Source organism: Balaenoptera physalus (genome assembly GCF_965194825.1).
Source record: "Balaenoptera physalus genome assembly, chromosome: 1".
In the NCBI taxonomy this organism is placed as follows: domain Eukaryota; kingdom Metazoa; phylum Chordata; class Mammalia; order Artiodactyla; family Balaenopteridae; genus Balaenoptera; species Balaenoptera physalus.
In genome coordinates, this window is record NC_138882.1 from 23,057,950 (window position 1) to 23,075,061 (window position 17,112).

A 17,112-nucleotide genomic window follows, 5' to 3' on the forward strand; every position below is an offset into this window, starting at 1 on the left:
TAAGTGAATCTGGGTAATATCCACATTAGTTTAAATTAGATTGCCTGATATGTACCAGAATTTTGGACCTTTAAACTAACAGTTGGGAAAATTTTTTTCTTTTAATTATTCTCTGAAAGAACAGTTGAATTTGTTCATAAAATTAAATGGCAGGATGAAGATAGAAGATTAAATATATGTTTACCTCTTAATTTCTCCCAGAACTCCAGTCAGTGGAGTGGAGTAAATGATCTAATTTTTAAAAGGAAAAAAAGATAAAGACCCATGAAAATGAGGTCAGAAAGTAGACAGTAGCCACAGGATTTTGGAAGCTGGAGAGTAGGTGAATAAATGGTAACTGACTTAGCAGAACTGAGAAAGTTAATTCCTAAACTGGGAGTGGGGGAAGCTGGGAGGCAACCCAGTATGCACAACTGAACCTCTAGAAAATTCTAGGTTGAAAGCTCCAAGCATTTCTGAAAATGGGGCTAAAACAGGAAGGTTGGTTGAGAATCTATATTTAAGAATGATTTAAACTTATAGGTCCCCTCTCCAACTCTAAACAAGCTAGAACATTGCCCTTCTACTCAGTGAAAACCTAAGGCTTATTCACTGGAGGGGTTTAAAATGTAGTCTCTTGACAAGGAAACCGTACTAATAGCAAGGGCATTAAAAGAAAATCTATCTAAAGATTTCAGACTAGTTCGGAGTTTGCCACTATGGGCTATGGCAGGGATCAGCAAACCTTTTCTGTCAAAGGCCAGATAATAAATATTTTTGGCTTTGTGGACCACATGGTCTGTGTCATGAATACTCAACTCTGAGAAACAGCTGTGATTCTACAACATGTGGTAAATGAATGGGTGTGTGCTTGTGTTCCAGTAAAAACCTTATTTACAAAAATAGGCACAGGTCAGTTAGGGCCATAGTTGCAGACTCTGGCCACTACATTGATGTTGCATTCATCTTTTCTCAGAACTAAAGTTTAGATTCTTAGCTTATTCCTGTATACATTTCTCAGATCTTCTGTCTGACATATAGAAGTCAAACTTTTTATAGTAAGCTCTTGGTCAATATCAGCAGTTCACACATACTGAAAAACACATGTGAGTAGAGGCCAACTAACCATTCTGGGAGATATAATAATGAAAAAAAGACATGAATAATTTCTTCTCTTCACCATTACTAACAGCCCCAGTAACCCTTTCGTGCTTATTGAAACACAAAAGTCAGTGTTTTCACAGTGTAAATGACTATGTAAGATCATGAAGTTAGATTTCCCTGAACAAACATAAAATCTACATATTATGTATTATTGGTTTGTTTTTAACGTTTTTGGTGAAGAATAACTGGTGGTGGTCACTTTCTTTATTCCTTTTTTGGGGGGTAACTTTTTGTTTTGATGCATTTTCACATTTACACAAAAATTGCAAAAATATTACAAGGAATTCCCCTATATCTTTTATCCACGTCAGCAGTTATTTACCTTTTGTCTCATTTGCTTTTATTCTCTCTCTGCATATGTATTTTATTCTTTTCTGAACCATTTGAAGATAAGTTGGAGCTACTACTGTGACCCTATATTCTTAAATATTTCAGTGTATTCCCTAAGAACTAGGATATTTTGTTACTTAACCACAGTACAGATATCAAACTCAGGGAATTTAACATTGATCCAATACACTTATCTAATCAGTAATCTGTATTTAAATTTCATTTCTTATCCCAATAATAGTTTTCCTAGCTAATCTTTTTTTTTTTTTTTTTTTTTTTGGCTGCATTGGATCTTCATTGGTGTGTGTGGGCTTTCTCTAGTTGTGGCGAGAGGGGGCTACTCTTGGTTGCAGTGGGCAGGCTTCTCATTGCGGTGGCTTCTCTTGTTGCGGAGCACGGGCTCTAGGTGCGTGGGCTTCAGTAGTTGCAGCACACAGGCTTTAGTAGTTGTGGCACGTGGGTTCAGTAGTTGTGGCACATGGGCTCAGTAGTTGTGGCTCGTGAGCTCAGTAGTTGTGGCTTATGGGCTCTAGAGCGCAGGCTCAGTAGTTGTGGCACACGGGCTTAGTTGCTCCATGGCATGTGGGATCTTCCCGGACCAGGGATCGAACCCGTGTCCCCTGCATTGGCAGGCGGATTCCCAACCACTACGCCACCAGGGAAGTCCCCCTAACTATTCTTATTTCAGAGTCCAGAATTCAATCTAGGATTACACATGGACTTGATAATCCTCTTTAATGTGAAATAATTCCCTACACTTTGTGTTTCTTGAGCTTCACATGTTTGAAGGTCATAGGTAAGTTATTTTGAGGAATAAATATCCTTCAATTTGAGTTTACCTAATGCTTCCAGAATGTTGTATTTATGTTTCTTTTAAAATTGGTTTTAATGTGAAGACATTCTTAAAAATATCTATTACTTGGAAGCATTTCCTCCTTTCACTATGCTGGTCCCCAAGTAAATATATACAGGCCATGAACCTTTAAAATGAAAAAAGAAAAAGCAGTCTAATCTCATTGATTTTTTTTAGGTCCCTGCTCTTATCCCCCTATACCCCACCTTTCCCACCATCTTGGCTAACTAGGAGTTCTGATCAGCTTTTTGTGTGCTCCATTCTTTTTTTTTTTCTTTTTTTTTTTTTAAATTTATTTATTTATTCATTTATGGCCGTGCTGGGTCCCCGCCTCTGCGCAAGGGCCCCCTCCAGTCGTGGCAAACGGGGGCCACCCCCCAACGTGGCACCTGGCCCCCCCACCATCACGGTCCCCCCCGCCGCGGAGCACAGGCTTCAGACGCCCAGGCCCAGCAATCGCAGCCCACGGGCCCAGCCGCCCCTCAGCTCACGGTATCCCCCCAGACCAGGGCCCGAACTTGCACCCCCCGCACCGGCAGGCAGACCCTCAACCACTGCGCCACCAGGGAAGCCCTGTGTGCTCCATTCTTTTTTTTTTTTTTTTTTTTTTTCCATTCTTAAGTATAAGCAAGGAGTAGAGAATTGCCAGACTAATATGAAACACAGAATGAAACAAATGGGCAAAAATACACCTTTGAGAAAGCAATACAAGGGTATAAAACTTAAAGAAACTGTGACTAATAGTCTAAGAGAAATAAGAAAATATATAGTCAAACACATGCCATATAAAGAAATATTTACAAATATGGAAGAAACAATTTTTTTTTTAAATATTTACTTATTTATTTATTTTTGGCTGTGTTGGGTCTTCGTTTCCGCGCGAGGGCTTTCTCTAGTTGCGGCAAGCGGGGGCCTCTCACCATCGCGGTCTCTCTTGTTGCGGAGCACAGTCTCCAGACGCGCAGGCTCAGTAATTGTGGCTCACGGGCCCAGCTGCTCCGCAGCATGTGGGATCCTCCCAGACCAGGGCTCGAACCCGTGTCCCCTGCATTGGCAGGCAGATTCTCAACCACTGCGCCACCAGGGAAGCCCGGAAGAAACAATTTTAAGTAAAAGGGGCAGAAAGGAAAATTAAGGAAATCTCAAGTGGAACAAAAAGACAGAAAATGAGAACATATGAGGTTCAGTATTTTAATAGGAGCTTTGTTTGCTAAACCGTAGATTAAACAAGATAGAAATTCTCTCATCTATAGTAGTAGAAATACTTAAATGATATTCATAGTATGTCATTTATTACTGTGCCAATTTAAACATAAGCATGATATAGTAAACTGCATGTGTTAGAAGTATGATAGTTGTTCACATTTGGTTTCTTAACATACTTTTTTAAAACTTAAAAATATTTTCATAACTATTATGTTATTATTTCAAACTTGGGTAGGATTCGGCATGTGGCATATTATTTGAAAGGTGTACAAATAGCCATTAAGGAGTTTAGGCGACCTTCCTAAAGCCTGTGGTCTTTACACTGGGCACAAGACTCACACACTACATTCTTGTTGCTAAAGTAATTTTCAGAAAGTGATTAAACCTACTCAGAGAAGGAAATATTTTAGAAATCGGGTAAATACTATGCTTTCTTAATATGTGCCTCTAAAGCCATTGTAGCCACTGATGACTGAGTGCTAGAAGCAGTTTGGTTCTAACATGCTGTGTCCTTTTCTCTTCACGTTGTCCTTTGCTTATAACTTTTGGACAGAGGAAAGAAAATATTTTTAATTTTATTGAAAACGTGGATGAGTCCATTTAACTAAAATAACCTCTATATAGTAAGCTTTGAAAACATTGTTTCCTAATGGAAGACTTGAACAAATGGAAAGAGATACCTTGCTTTCACACTATATTTAGAAGGCTGAATACAGTAAAGATAAGATTATTTCACAAATTGGTTTACAGATGTGATTTAGTATTAGTAATCCCTATGGGATAGTTTGATATGAAATTAATTCTGAAGAATCAGGGTTATGGAAGAGGATTCACTGCATAATAAATTTCTTTTAAAAACCTAGAATAAAGGCATGGTACGTAGTAGCACTACATGCATGTTGACTTCCTATGCTATCACCTGGCCATCCACATCATCCATCTCCTCAGGCCACTCCTCCTTCAGTCAGGTATACTCTTCTCCTGCTCCAACTTCTCTTCCCCATTGAAGTTCTGCTTATTTCTCATTGCCAAGTCCTTCATTAGTTCTCTCAAACAGATCTTATTTCTCTCTACTTTTTTTTCACACAGCACTTTGCTTGTACATTGAGTTTACTCAGTTTGAGCTAGCCTTTGCTGTGTATGGGTCTTTCACTAAGTCATCTTGCATTGGATAAGATGTATGTTTTATTCATGCTTGAATCATTATAACAGTCATTTCTAGTCTAGCTCAAATATACTGTAAATATTCTTCTGTCTACCAGTATTTATGTACATAAACATAATATAAATAGATCCGTTAATAAAGCCGTGGATACTCTTTCAAGTATTACGTATTTTTTTAAAATTCCTCTCAATAAAAATTCTGTTAACTGTGACCTTTATATTCAGAATCTGGCCTCTAAAAATCATATTCTTGTATTGACTTTACCCCTGTGGCTTGTCCCTAAACAGTTTTATTTAGATGTGTCAATATTAAGCAATTTATGATATTTGACCATCTTTATCACTCATTTAACAGACGTTTATTGAGTATCTGCTCTGTGCCAGACACTGCTAGACCATGGGGATCTGACAGTGAAACTAGGCATGGTCTCCTAAATTGAGCTTACTATATTATAGGAAGACAGACATTAACAGAAAAATGTAGTACTTAAAACTTGTAATGTGTATTCTGAAGGTAAAATAAAGGATTTGATGAAGATGTTAACATGATTTAAACTGAAAGAGGGTTCAGAAAAGACTGCTAACTCTGAGAAAGTGTTACTGAGACCTCAAGGATGAGTAAGAAATTTGGGGCTAGAGAAGGTAGGGGAGATATGCAGGGAGAACATTCCAGAAAAGAGATCATAATGTGCAAAAACCCTGAGCAAAAAAGAGAGAGGGTTTGAGGTAGTTCGAAGAGCTCATGGTTACTTTGTACCTGGAGCTGGAGTATGCGGGCGTTGAGGCCAGCATAAAATGATACTGGAGCGTCGCAGTACTGATTTATAACACACATGTAAACACTGATAAACACAGAGCTACTGTGGGTCAGTTAGTATCCTAGCACTAGTACATAGACTCTCCGTCAATATGAAGTACTTTTTAAAAGATACTGTATTACTACTTCAGCTTATATATTTTGTAATTAACCATTTTGTAATCATATATAAATACTAGGTTTTTTTTTTTTTTCAAAGCATTGAGCTTATGCTAGCTTCCATAAATTTTTACTATTTGGAGATACAGATATAGGTTGCATGTTTCTAACCCTTGAACTTAAACAAGCCAAACTGACTCAGACCTTGAAGCCATTGCCATTGTTATTCCTGCCTAAATGCTTTTCTTCCCAGATCTTCCAGTTCTCGTCATCATTCAGTTTTACCTTAAATATGTCAAAGAAGCCTCTCCTGACCAGTAAATGCTTACGGGTTAGGATTTGTTCACATAATTAAATTGTAAGCCCAAGAGAAAGTACTCTTTTCTTCATTTCTTTTTTTTTTAAATATACGTAATAGTTCCTAACATGGTAGTTCAGTAAATTTTTATTGAAAAAAAATGTTATTTTCTTTTGGAATGAGTCCATAATCTAGTAGTAATGCCAAAAATAAATGTATCACTTAACCACTAGTGCCTCAGGATTCTGCCTTTGACTGTCCTATTCTGTATCTTCTCCCTTAGCAATGTCAGTCCCTGTTACGCCATTGGGTACTGAGGCCTCGTCATCATTTGGAGTTTCTCTCCTGATCTCCTAACCTGTATCTCCAGATATGCCTGCCTGTTTAGTATCACCTGCATGTCCCATGTAATTCAAAACTAGCATATCTCCTCTCTTATTACATTTGCCTACATATACACCACCTTAGGCCAAGCCAATTCCTAGTCATCTCTCCAGGCCCACTGACGTGGCCTCTTCTGTGAAGTCTTCTCTGATTCACAATAAAGACACATCCTAACAGTTTAATTTTGCTGACGTTTATTTAGCACCCATGATGCTAGACTGACAAGGATCATCTCATTGCCCTGAGAGTCTAGAACGTGTAAAGGACTGTAATTTGTCCTGGTACTATTCTGCAAGATTTTATGTTTCTCTAGCAGTAGTCAGCAGCCTGAATAAAGGAGAAGAAAAGGCCAGTTATAAGATTGTTCCATAGTTGGGTACCAGCTAGGTAAATGCAGTAGTGGAAATGAGTGGGATTCAAGGTGGTTTGAGATATTTCGGTGACAGAATGGTTTGGCTGATTAACCCACAAGTCTTGTGAAGACTCATTGGAACAGATGTCATCCAGACTGGAGATCTTCAGAGATGTGCATTATTATCTTCAGGTGTACGCTGAAGCCATAGGAGAAAGTAAGGCTGACCTCTTAGGGATTAAAGCTGAGGGCAGAATGCCTAAGGAAGGTTCAGTTACCATTCCAGCAAGAGAATTAGGAATCAGGATTGCCAGCTTTCTTCTCCAAGTATGTATGCCTTGTGTTTCCCCACTGCAGTTATTATTAAAATGAAAAAGGATCTCTTGCTACCCTTTGGTGATAACAAGAAAGCGGGCTCTGAGGAGACCTCATTCCAATCCACAGCAAGTCTAAGAGAAATAACACTTCAAGGATAGAGCACATAGTGGCGGTGTGAAAGAGAGAAGGAAATCAGGCTGAGTCCCTGGGGCTTTGGGAAACAGATTCAGACTAGAATGAAGTAGGTTCAGAGGATTAGTAGAATATGGGTTTGGGTAATTCCCCCACCCTGACCCCTACTTGCATACAAGATCTAATCTCTTAGTTTAGTCTTCTAGTTTCTTTTGCAATTTGTATATCCCTCTTTACGTCACTTCTTTACACATCTCTCTGCCCAGTTACACTGATTTCCTTCAGGGCAGGAGCTGTATTTTAATCATCCTGATTCCGTAACACCAGTAGAGTACAGAAAAGATGCTTAAATAAATATAAATATGAAATGTATAAAGTATTATAACAAGCCCAAAGCCATGTGTTACAGATGGTAATGTTATCAGTGGTCAGTATATCAGTTAAGTCACCTGTAGGTCTTTATAGGAATTGCAAAACAAGCAGTCACTTTGCTCCCTGTTTAGCTGTTTTCTTTAAAAAAAAAAAAATTCTAAAATGCTAATGAGAGCTCATTATTTTAGGTGATTGATGAGATTTATCGTGTGTTGAGATATGTCAATTCTACCAGAGCCCCTCAGCGAGCTCATGAAGTACTTCAAGAGTTAAGGGATATTTCCTCCATGGCAATGGAATACTTTGATGAAAAGATTGTTCCAATTCTAAAGAGGAAATTACCAGGATCAGATGTATCGGGAAGACTCATGGGCTCTCCTCCAGGTATCTTTTGTTTATAATACGTTCAGTTTGTAATAATGTTCATACATAGATTTGTAACTTGCTTTTTTCCCCCCACTTAACTGTGTATCTTTAACTTTTCTGGGTCTGTAACTGTATCTGCAACATAATTTTTAATGACAGATTGGGCTACAGACCATAATTTATGTAGCTGATCCGCTGCTGTTAAGCACATTTGTTTCCAGATTTTCAGTATTTGAACTACACTCTGAAGAACAATCTTGTGGCTAAATCTTTGTACATATCCACAACTTTTAACTTGGCATAAATTTATTAGAGCAAATTGCTGAGTGAAAAGCTATATATATGTGAATGTTTTTTGATGTTTCTGACTAGTTAGTATTCATTATCCTATAACAGAATCAAATATACCAGACAAAACCCAAAAAATTCTTCATGGAAATAACCAGTTAATTATTTCAGCCCCTGGAGTATCTGGCTGCTACTTTAGGAGACAGGGTGCATAGGGCTGTTTTGAACATTGTCGGATCCTAGAGATTTGTGTCCTTATCTACTGAAAGAATGAATTGTTCAATATCTTCAACTCTTGCAAGTATTTTAAATCTGGGAACAAATTTTTAGTAAAATATTTTGTTCAGATTAGTTAGCTCCCTGGAGTACTCGGTGGGGTAACTGAGTGGCCGTCTGTAATTTAATAATAAAGCTTACAGCATCTCAGCATTAACACATCTGTTATTTATTGAGTACCTATTATGCGCACAGCATTGTACTGCGTCCTGTGGGGACTAAAATGAAGTATAATACATGGTGTCTTCTCTCAGGAATCTTATTATTTCATAAGGTAAGACATATCCAGACTCAAATTTTCGTAGGCAAGAGAAATAGTTTAAAGGAGTGTCCATTTAAATGTCAAATGAGTAGCAGAGAGAATCTTAAGGAAGATAAAATCATTGTTGGCTGGTCTGATTGAGACTTCACAAGAGGTGAGAATTGATCTGAGCCTTGTTAGTTGGCTAAAGGTAAGCAGAGAGAGAAGGAAGAATGCATCAGCCAAGGAAAATATTCTGAGTATTTAAATGTATAAGGAGAAAATTAGCAAGATGGGTTTTAGGGTGTGGTTGGATCCATCTGGTCCTTTTAGAAAAGCTTCAGGAGATAGGGTTTTAAAAAAGTAGGTTATTAGTTTAAAATAGTGATTTTTATGCCCATGTTACATTCTATTATTCCTAAAACAGAATAGTTCCAAAGCCTTCCTATACCATGTCAGAAGTTCTTCCTGATCATCACATGTGATGTAACCCACTTTTTGATGGTGCCCTTGTCATTTGGCTAATGTTGAAACCTTTGCATATAACTAAGTGCAGAGAGGATTTGCGAACATGATAGGTCTGTACTTCTAACTCAGATGTTTATGTTTGCTTGTGTGAAATAATTCTACTCTAATTTTACTACTTATATTTTCTTACTAGGTCCTAAAAAATGCTTTATAATATTTTAAATCCAAGTTTATGCCATTAAATGCCCATCTCCATTTGCTTGCATTCCACATATTGCCACATGAACATGAGAATCAGAATTTAAACTCATTTATAGTTAAGACACGGTGTCTGATTAATCCATCAGAGCAAGTAGATTGCAAAGAAGAAATAATCAGAAGTGATATTATAAAGGATATTCTATCTTTGAGTAAGTTTAATTAATGAAGTATTACTGGTAGTGAGACATTTTAAGTGATTGACCATTTTAAACTATTTCTCCACAGTTCCAGGACCTTCTGCAGCCCTGACAACAATGCAACTCTTCTCCAAGCAAAACCCTTCAAGACAAGAGGTTACCAAACTCCAGCAGCAGGTTAAGACAAATGGTGCTGGGGTGACTGTTCTCAGGCGTGAAATTTCTGAGCTTCGCACCAAAGTGCAAGAACAGCAGAAGCAGCTTCAAGACCAGGACCAGAAACTGCTAGAGCAGACCCAGATCATAGGTGAACAGAACGCACGGTTGGCAGAGCTGGAACGCAAACTGCGAGAAGTAATGGAAAGTGCAGTAGGAGACTCCTCAGGGTCTGGGCAGAATGAAGAGTCTCCTCGGAAACGCAAAAAGGCCGCAGAAGCCATAGACTCTCTTAGGAAATCTAAACGTCTCCGGAATAGAAAGTAAACCAGAATGTGCTTCTAGCTCCAGAGGAAGACCTGACTTCGTAGCTTGAGCAGTTCTGCATATCAGGACACTGTGAGCAACATGGTGTCCCTTAGCTCTAGGCTTTCAGAACACAACGTAAACTTGAACTCTCATGGTGTGGGACGACAGTCTTTTCCCGCTTCTCCTGGTTGAACTGATGCACAGAATCCTTTTATTTTGCAATAGATTTGTACTAACCAGACCTATCCTATCCTGTTTTGAGAAGTTAACTTTATTTCTGTGCAGATAATGTTTAAAGCAAGTTTATTTGTTTCTGCATATATGCACATTACATAAGGATCTTAAACCAGTCTCGACAGACTAGAAGTTAAGTTTAATACATAAAATGTCCTGTTCACTTGAAAGAAAAGACCTACTTTTTAAATGGGCAGTATCTTGTTTTTAAAAAAAAAAGTTGACTTTTTGTTATAAGTGACCTTTGTCTGGAATGTCTGAAAAGTAGTAAATGCTTTTTGGTATTGAAGTAATGGGTAACTAAAACGGACTTCCATAGTATTGGCTGTAGAAGGGGCCTCTACAGTATTGACTATATATTTTTATAAACTACTGGCAAGGGACTTACCCAGTTGTTATATACATGTTTTTGGTTCACTTTTGGGGCCATGTCCTACATTTGCATGGATGGATGCATGCGTTGCCTAGTCAACTCACTTAAAAAGCTCTTGCACTGGTATTTATCTTGAACCTCTATGCTTCTCCACTTTTTAGAGCAGCGTCTTAGTTCATTTAAGCGCTTAACATCTTCCATCGCAACAGCTTGCCTCTGGGGGCGGGGTGGTAGTTGTATGTCCATTTGTCCTCCAGTTTTACAAGAATAAGAGAGTATTAAAGCCCGTTGCTTTATCTATTCTCTCTAGGGTTCAGGTACACTGGCTAAGGCAGAATCCCAAATTCTTTACATTGATGTCAGACTTCAGGCAACTAGTACTCTTCCTTACTTACTCACCACTGTGTATGCTCATTGATCAAATGTGGTCATGACCAGTGGTATAAGTAGGGAACCCAACCTGTGGGATGCAGTTTTGCCATTGAAAGAAAGTTCAGTGAAGAAAATTATACCATGAAAAAGCATTTTGATCGTGTCATTTCTGGGGAATGACCTGAGGGAAGCTTTTTAATATTAATTTCAAGCTTTCCTTATCCTGCAACTTTAAACAAAAGCTTTAATTTCGTTTGCACTCCTGTTTTGAGCTTGTAACTGGAAAAGCATGTCTTGCACTGTTCAACCTTCTAAGTGGTCACTTTAACAACCTCCAAATTGTGTACAGTGGTTACTTTCCCCAGTTGTATATTTTTGAAACAGTCAACTATTACTGTCCTAGTTTTATTTTAATGTACTAAATTATGTAGTCATTATTTGCCTGTTAAGTTCTTTTAAACAACTGTTGCCTTGGGCTTCAGTTATTTAAGGTAAACTTAGGTGTAGTATAGAATGCTATCCCTTTCCAGGTGGGAGTTTGACACCTGTATAAAACCTAAGGTTTCGGTATGTACCTTAGTTGAATAAAAGCACAAGGTCACTACCTTTTTTTATCTGTCCAACATGACATGGTTATGCATCCTTGAGATTAACCTCACCAAATGAAACTTTTTCTTATCAATTTTTAACATTGTCCTTACATAATACTGTCCTTAGATTTTGATCAATTCTTTGTCTATCTTTGAAACTCCATTTACAATGTAGTATGTTTTCAATGAAAAACCATAAAATAACATCCAAGTGTTTCATGGTTTGTTGGGAAGGTAATTTTAAAATAAACAATTTCCAAAAAACATTTGTCAGCCAAGGTCATCCATAAAAGTCCCTGTCTGGAACTCATTTTCTCAGCAGGTCTTATTTGTTTAATCATAGGATTTAGCCATATTGTCACAACTTTGGAGGAGGCCTACTGGAATACTCATGGCCTTTAATTGTCTGCTTTCCTGGTAATAGGAAGACTTTTAAGTAACAGAGTACATGTTTACAGGCTTACAAAGGGATATAACCTCAGATGATCTTTTTAATAGTTGTTAATTATTTAAAGTTCCCTGGGTCTCTTTTTAAACTACATCTGGACACCATAAATGTATCTATAGTCTTAGTTAACATGAGTATTTGGCTTCCATAATAAGCACTCACTATTAAAAGATAGATTTTCTGTTTCAAAGTCCAAATTTCTACAGTATACACTTGTAGTCATCTGCCCATAAGGTTAATGAGTTGCACTTGTTAATGCACAAATGTGGCATAACAGTAGGAGATAAAGCACTACAGTTCAGTTTGTTTTAAGTCTTAAATCTTAACTAGCTAGAACATGTTAGGATGTTGCCTTGGCCCATTTGATAGCTGTTATACTTGCATTTGGGTAGTATAACGGTATTTAAGTTTCAACAAATCACAAAATATTTCCTTCACCTAAAACTGACATATGTTACAGGAAAATTGTAAATTAGCCTCCCAAGAGAGAAACCATCCTGCCCTGGATTATAGGTCGGTAATTTAAATGCTGTATGTTAATATTGTGTTGTCCTAGAACAACATTTTATAAAGTATTCCTGTCATCTTCCTTGGTGGTCTTTCAGAGGAGACTTCTCTAATAAGTCATCCCACTTACAAATTGATTATGGTACAATACTACAAACAGATACAATGTGGAAGGGCCTATGTAAGAAATGGAGAGGACTGCCTCCTCACCCCCAACAGGATTCTCAGCTTATCTCCCACGTGGACTTGGCTTGGTTTTCACATATTCTGAATTATGTATTATTTTAGAACATGAGGATATAGAACCTGTTTTTTTTTGTTTGTTTGTTTTGAGCTCCTCTTGATGTACAGAGCCTGGAAATAATGGGGCAAACACAAATGTGATCAGAGTAATCATACTGTTTTAAAAACTTGGGGTGCCATCAGGTCTAAAGCCACTGGTTTTGGAAACAACTTTTTTTTTGTAAAACGTGTTTTTGGAGTACTGAACTTTACAGGGGCTTGCCTTAATCTCTATTTAGTAGTTTCAAATGTATGCGCTATTATTCTACTTGTTAAAATGTTAAAATATTCTATGTAGCCCCTAAGGTGGGTAGAACAGAGTATAAGTAATGCCTAAATAAATAAGCTAAAAGGTGTCACTACAGCTGGATTTTTTGAGCGAAAATGGACATATGAACATAGGCTATGTGTAATAAAAATAATGGCACCTTAAGATTGCACTATTTTATGCATTATTTTATATGCCATTTCATAGCCTGCACTTTAATCTCCAAAGAAACAATGTATGGTGTCCCAGTTCCTTATTACTAACACTTTTTCCTAAGACAGGGCACTTAATTCTATTTTACTATACTGAAGTAGTTTCTTGGAGGTAGATTCCTCTTCTGAGTTCTCTATTTCCTTAGCCATAATATTTTCTAGGATCTAGGAACTCCCTATCTTGTCTATTTCCAACAGTATATAATTTTAATTTAATGTAATGTAAAATCTCATACTTGGTGATCAGCACATTCTTATATCCTGCTCTAGCAAAATGAGTACCCATTTTTTAACACTTACCAAACCTTCTAAAAATAATCATATGCTGTAAGTAAGATTTGAAGCCAGGGATAAAGGCATTCTCAAAGGAAATGCCACGTGTGATGCAGTCTCTTGGAAACGGCTGTTTCTAGTGTAAAATACAATTTGATAGGCCATTCAATGATTTGACTTGGGATCGGAATTCCTTTAACTAGTCCTCAAAAAGTTAATGAGTAAAGAACTACTTTAAAATAACAAACTTCTATAGCCTGCCATCTGAGGTGAATTATTTTCAAGAAATACTATATAATCTACAAAATGAAATTAGCAATTAGTTGACTGCTGCCTACCATGATTTTATTTTTAATAGCAATACATTTATATTTGTGGTAAACACTATAGGCTTAAGTAATGGCCTTTTCCAGCTTCCTGAGAATCTTTGTTAAATTTCTGAAATTGAAACATTAAATTGAAATTTTTCCTGTTGTGTCTGAAGAGAACCATGGGATTTAGAAGCATATTGGTAATCTATTAGGTCCATTGCCAAAGTATACATCAAAGCTATACCAAAAGTTTTAGACGTGTTTAAAATTACTTTATGTGGTACCATGTCTATTTACTTACGGTCATGAGCAACAGTAAATTACAATAGTTTACTTTCTGGAATTTTAATTGTTACAACCTAATTCAATTACTGGAAAGTGAAAAACACCTCCCGGGCACACAACAGGGTACGTAAATAAATGTGTTGTTACCAGTGTTACTTGTTTTCTTTGTATTTCATGCACAAAGATTATGGAGCTCTTCATCTAACAAATGCCATGCTAATAGCTACCACCTCTTAAAGCAGTACATTGTGTTAGTTTAATCCTCATAGCCACCTTATAAAGCAGGTTTTACTCTTTATAAGAAAGTTAAACTCAGGTTAAGCAACATATCCACAATGTTATACAAGTAAGTGCCTAAGTGGGATTTGAACCCAGACCTACCTGCCTCCAAAGCTTATGTATTTCTGCTACACTCTACTACATTCTAAAACAGCTGGGACCTATGAGACTCTAGATTACATTAATTCTTTAAACTCAATAAATATATAGATGAACATTTCATACATCACCAGAGGAAGTCTATGCCAAAAATCACTCATGTTAAGAGTAACATACAGAGCTTAAAATCATGAAGACTAGGCTTGAAGGAGGCAACTTTTGTCCTAAAGTTCTTTGACAATGGATTTACACTAGGCATACAGGTAAAAGAAGATATTCTTAAGGATTCTAAGAACCTGTAGTCTTAAATAGGCAGTCCTGGCAAGAGATGTAGCTGGAGGCCACTAGCACACATCCCTAGTTGCCTTACTATAATGTTGGCTACCAGTCAATACAAAAGTAGTGACCACCAATTCGCTTGTCCTGCCGGGGAAGAATACTCGTTCTCTTCCAGTTCGCTTTTCAAAATTCCTTCCAGCTCCAAGACTATTCAAAATTTCAATGCAATAAAATCATACAAATCAATTTCATCTCTGTCTCATAAAGATGTAACTAATAGGGAATTGAAGTGAGATTTTTCTGAGGAGGAACACACTCTTCTTTGATACATACTTTACCCACTTTGTTTACAACTTAGATGTCAGAAAAGAGATCACAGATGAATTTATGCTGAAAGATGAGGGTGACAGCCGTGGTATCAGTTACCCCAACACCATCACTGCGTTCTAGTCATCAAGATATCACAGAAACATAGGGACTTCCCTGGTGGCTCAGTGGTTAAGAATCCGCTTGCCAATGCAGGGGACACGGGTTCGAGCCCTAGTCCGGGAAGATCCCACATGCCCCAGAGCATCTAAGCCCGTGCGCCACAACTACTGAGCCTGTGCTCTAGAGCCTGCGAGCCACAACTACTGAAGACCGGGTGCTTAGAGCCCATGCTCCGCAACAAGAGACGGCACCGCAATGAGAAGCCCGCGCTCCGCAACAAAGAGTAGCCCCTGCTCACCGCAACTAGAGAAAGCCCGCACGCAGCAACGAAGATCCAACGCAGCCATAAATAAATAAATAAATATTTTTTAAAATTAAAAAAAATATATCACAGAAACCTAGAAAAATAAAGACAGCTGCTGTACCTCCCAGTCTTCAGAGGGTCGATCAGGGTGGAAATCTTTATTCCTATCTCCTTCAGGTCGTTCAGTTGCTATGCAAAAAACACATTGTTGGGAAACCAAGAATCTTTATCAATATTGTTGCTTTAAAAATAAAAGGATATCTCTTTATTTATGAACTCCTCATGTTAATTCCTGAAACAATTCTTACGGGCTCCATTAAAGATTATTATTCTCATCCAGAAAATGTGTTTCAACTTGCTTATATTCCTCAGGTTTTGGTGGGTCATTTCCTGAAAGCAAAATTATAGGAAATTGTGAGGAGAAAAAAACAGTGGCGGATGTTTGAGCACAAAGTACAAATTATGACTGGAAAGGAAATACAAATCAAGGATGAAATTCCCAAAATTCAGTAAATTTTGTTCATAGAAATACATTCAACCAAAGAGCTTTCTCAACTTTTATGTTTTCTTTAGATTTTTTTCCCCTGGGTTCTTTAGATTGAACAAAAGTCAGTTTCTACCTGGAATCTGAAGCAGCAATGTAAATAGTAATATTGGCTCCGGGAATGCAAAACCTATGGCATGCTTTCTGTCTTAGGACACAGGGAAAACCCGTGCCTTCTCAAGGCTAAGCAGAAGATGGGGAGGGGGAAGCAGAAGCAGGGGACCTAAAATGCTTGTTCTGGGCTTCCCTGGTGGCGCAGTGGTTGAGAATCTGCCTGCCAATGCAGGGGACACGGGTTCGAGCCCTGGTCTGGGAAGATCCCACATGCCGCGGAGCAACTGGGCCCGTGAGCCACAACTACTGAGCCTGCGCGTCTGGAGCCTGTGCTCCGCAACAAGAGAGGCCGCGATAGTGAGAGGCCCGCGCACCGCGATGAAGAGTGGCCCCTGCTTGCCACACCTAGAGAAAGCCCTCGCACAGAAACGAAGACCCAACACAGCCATAAATAAATAAATAAACAAATACTTTAAAAAATAATAATAATAAAATTCTTGTTCTTCCTTTGAAGGGTTGCAGCAAGCTTACAAGAAGTGCCTTAGCTCTCTAGATAACCAGTTTCTATAACCCTAGGTGCTGCCATAGCAGCTGCTTTCCATTCCCAAAGCAAATGCAGCTTGTGCCTTCCTTGTAAGAGGACAATAAAGGAATGAATGTCAAGGGGTTAACAGTGCTCAGCACATAGTAAGCAGGTAATAAATAATAAACTGTGGTAAATATACATAGGTAGATAGATATGACTAAGGAAATAGAGATACAGAAGATATATTGCATTGGCTGCATGTATTTCTTTCAATCCTTGCTTTAAGCATATTTAAATTTTTTTTTTTTTTACTTTATGGCTGTGTTGGGTCTTCGTTTCTGTGCGAGGGCCTTCTCCAGTTGTGGCAAGTGGGGGCCACTCTTCATCACGGTGCGCAGGCCTCTCACTGTTGCGGCCTCTCTTGTTGCGGAGCACAGGCTCCAGACGCGCAGGCTCAGTAGTTGTGGCGCACG

At 38.1% G+C, this 17,112-nt stretch overlaps 1 protein-coding gene and 1 long non-coding RNA gene across 3 annotated transcripts in view; one reads left to right on the forward strand and one right to left on the reverse strand.

Annotated features, from left to right (window-relative positions):
• Nucleotides 1-14,277, forward strand: part of FBXO28 (F-box protein 28) — a 31,054-nt gene extending 16,777 nt beyond the window's left edge. The window contains exons 4-5 of the mRNA XM_082427478.1: nucleotides 7,657-7,852; nucleotides 9,594-14,277. Coding sequence (XP_082283604.1) covers nucleotides 7,657-7,852; nucleotides 9,594-9,988 — 591 coding nt within the window. The 3' untranslated portion in view covers nucleotides 9,989-14,277. The remainder of the gene's footprint in view (nucleotides 1-7,656; nucleotides 7,853-9,593) is intronic.
• Nucleotides 14,278-14,281: 4 nt separating this feature from the next.
• Nucleotides 14,282-17,112, reverse strand: part of LOC309644631 — a 39,111-nt gene continuing 36,280 nt past the window's right edge. For both annotated transcript variants that reach the window (XR_014254528.1, XR_014254529.1), the window contains one exon: nucleotides 14,282-15,905. This is a non-coding gene — a long non-coding RNA (uncharacterized lncRNA). The remainder of the gene's footprint in view (nucleotides 15,906-17,112) is intronic.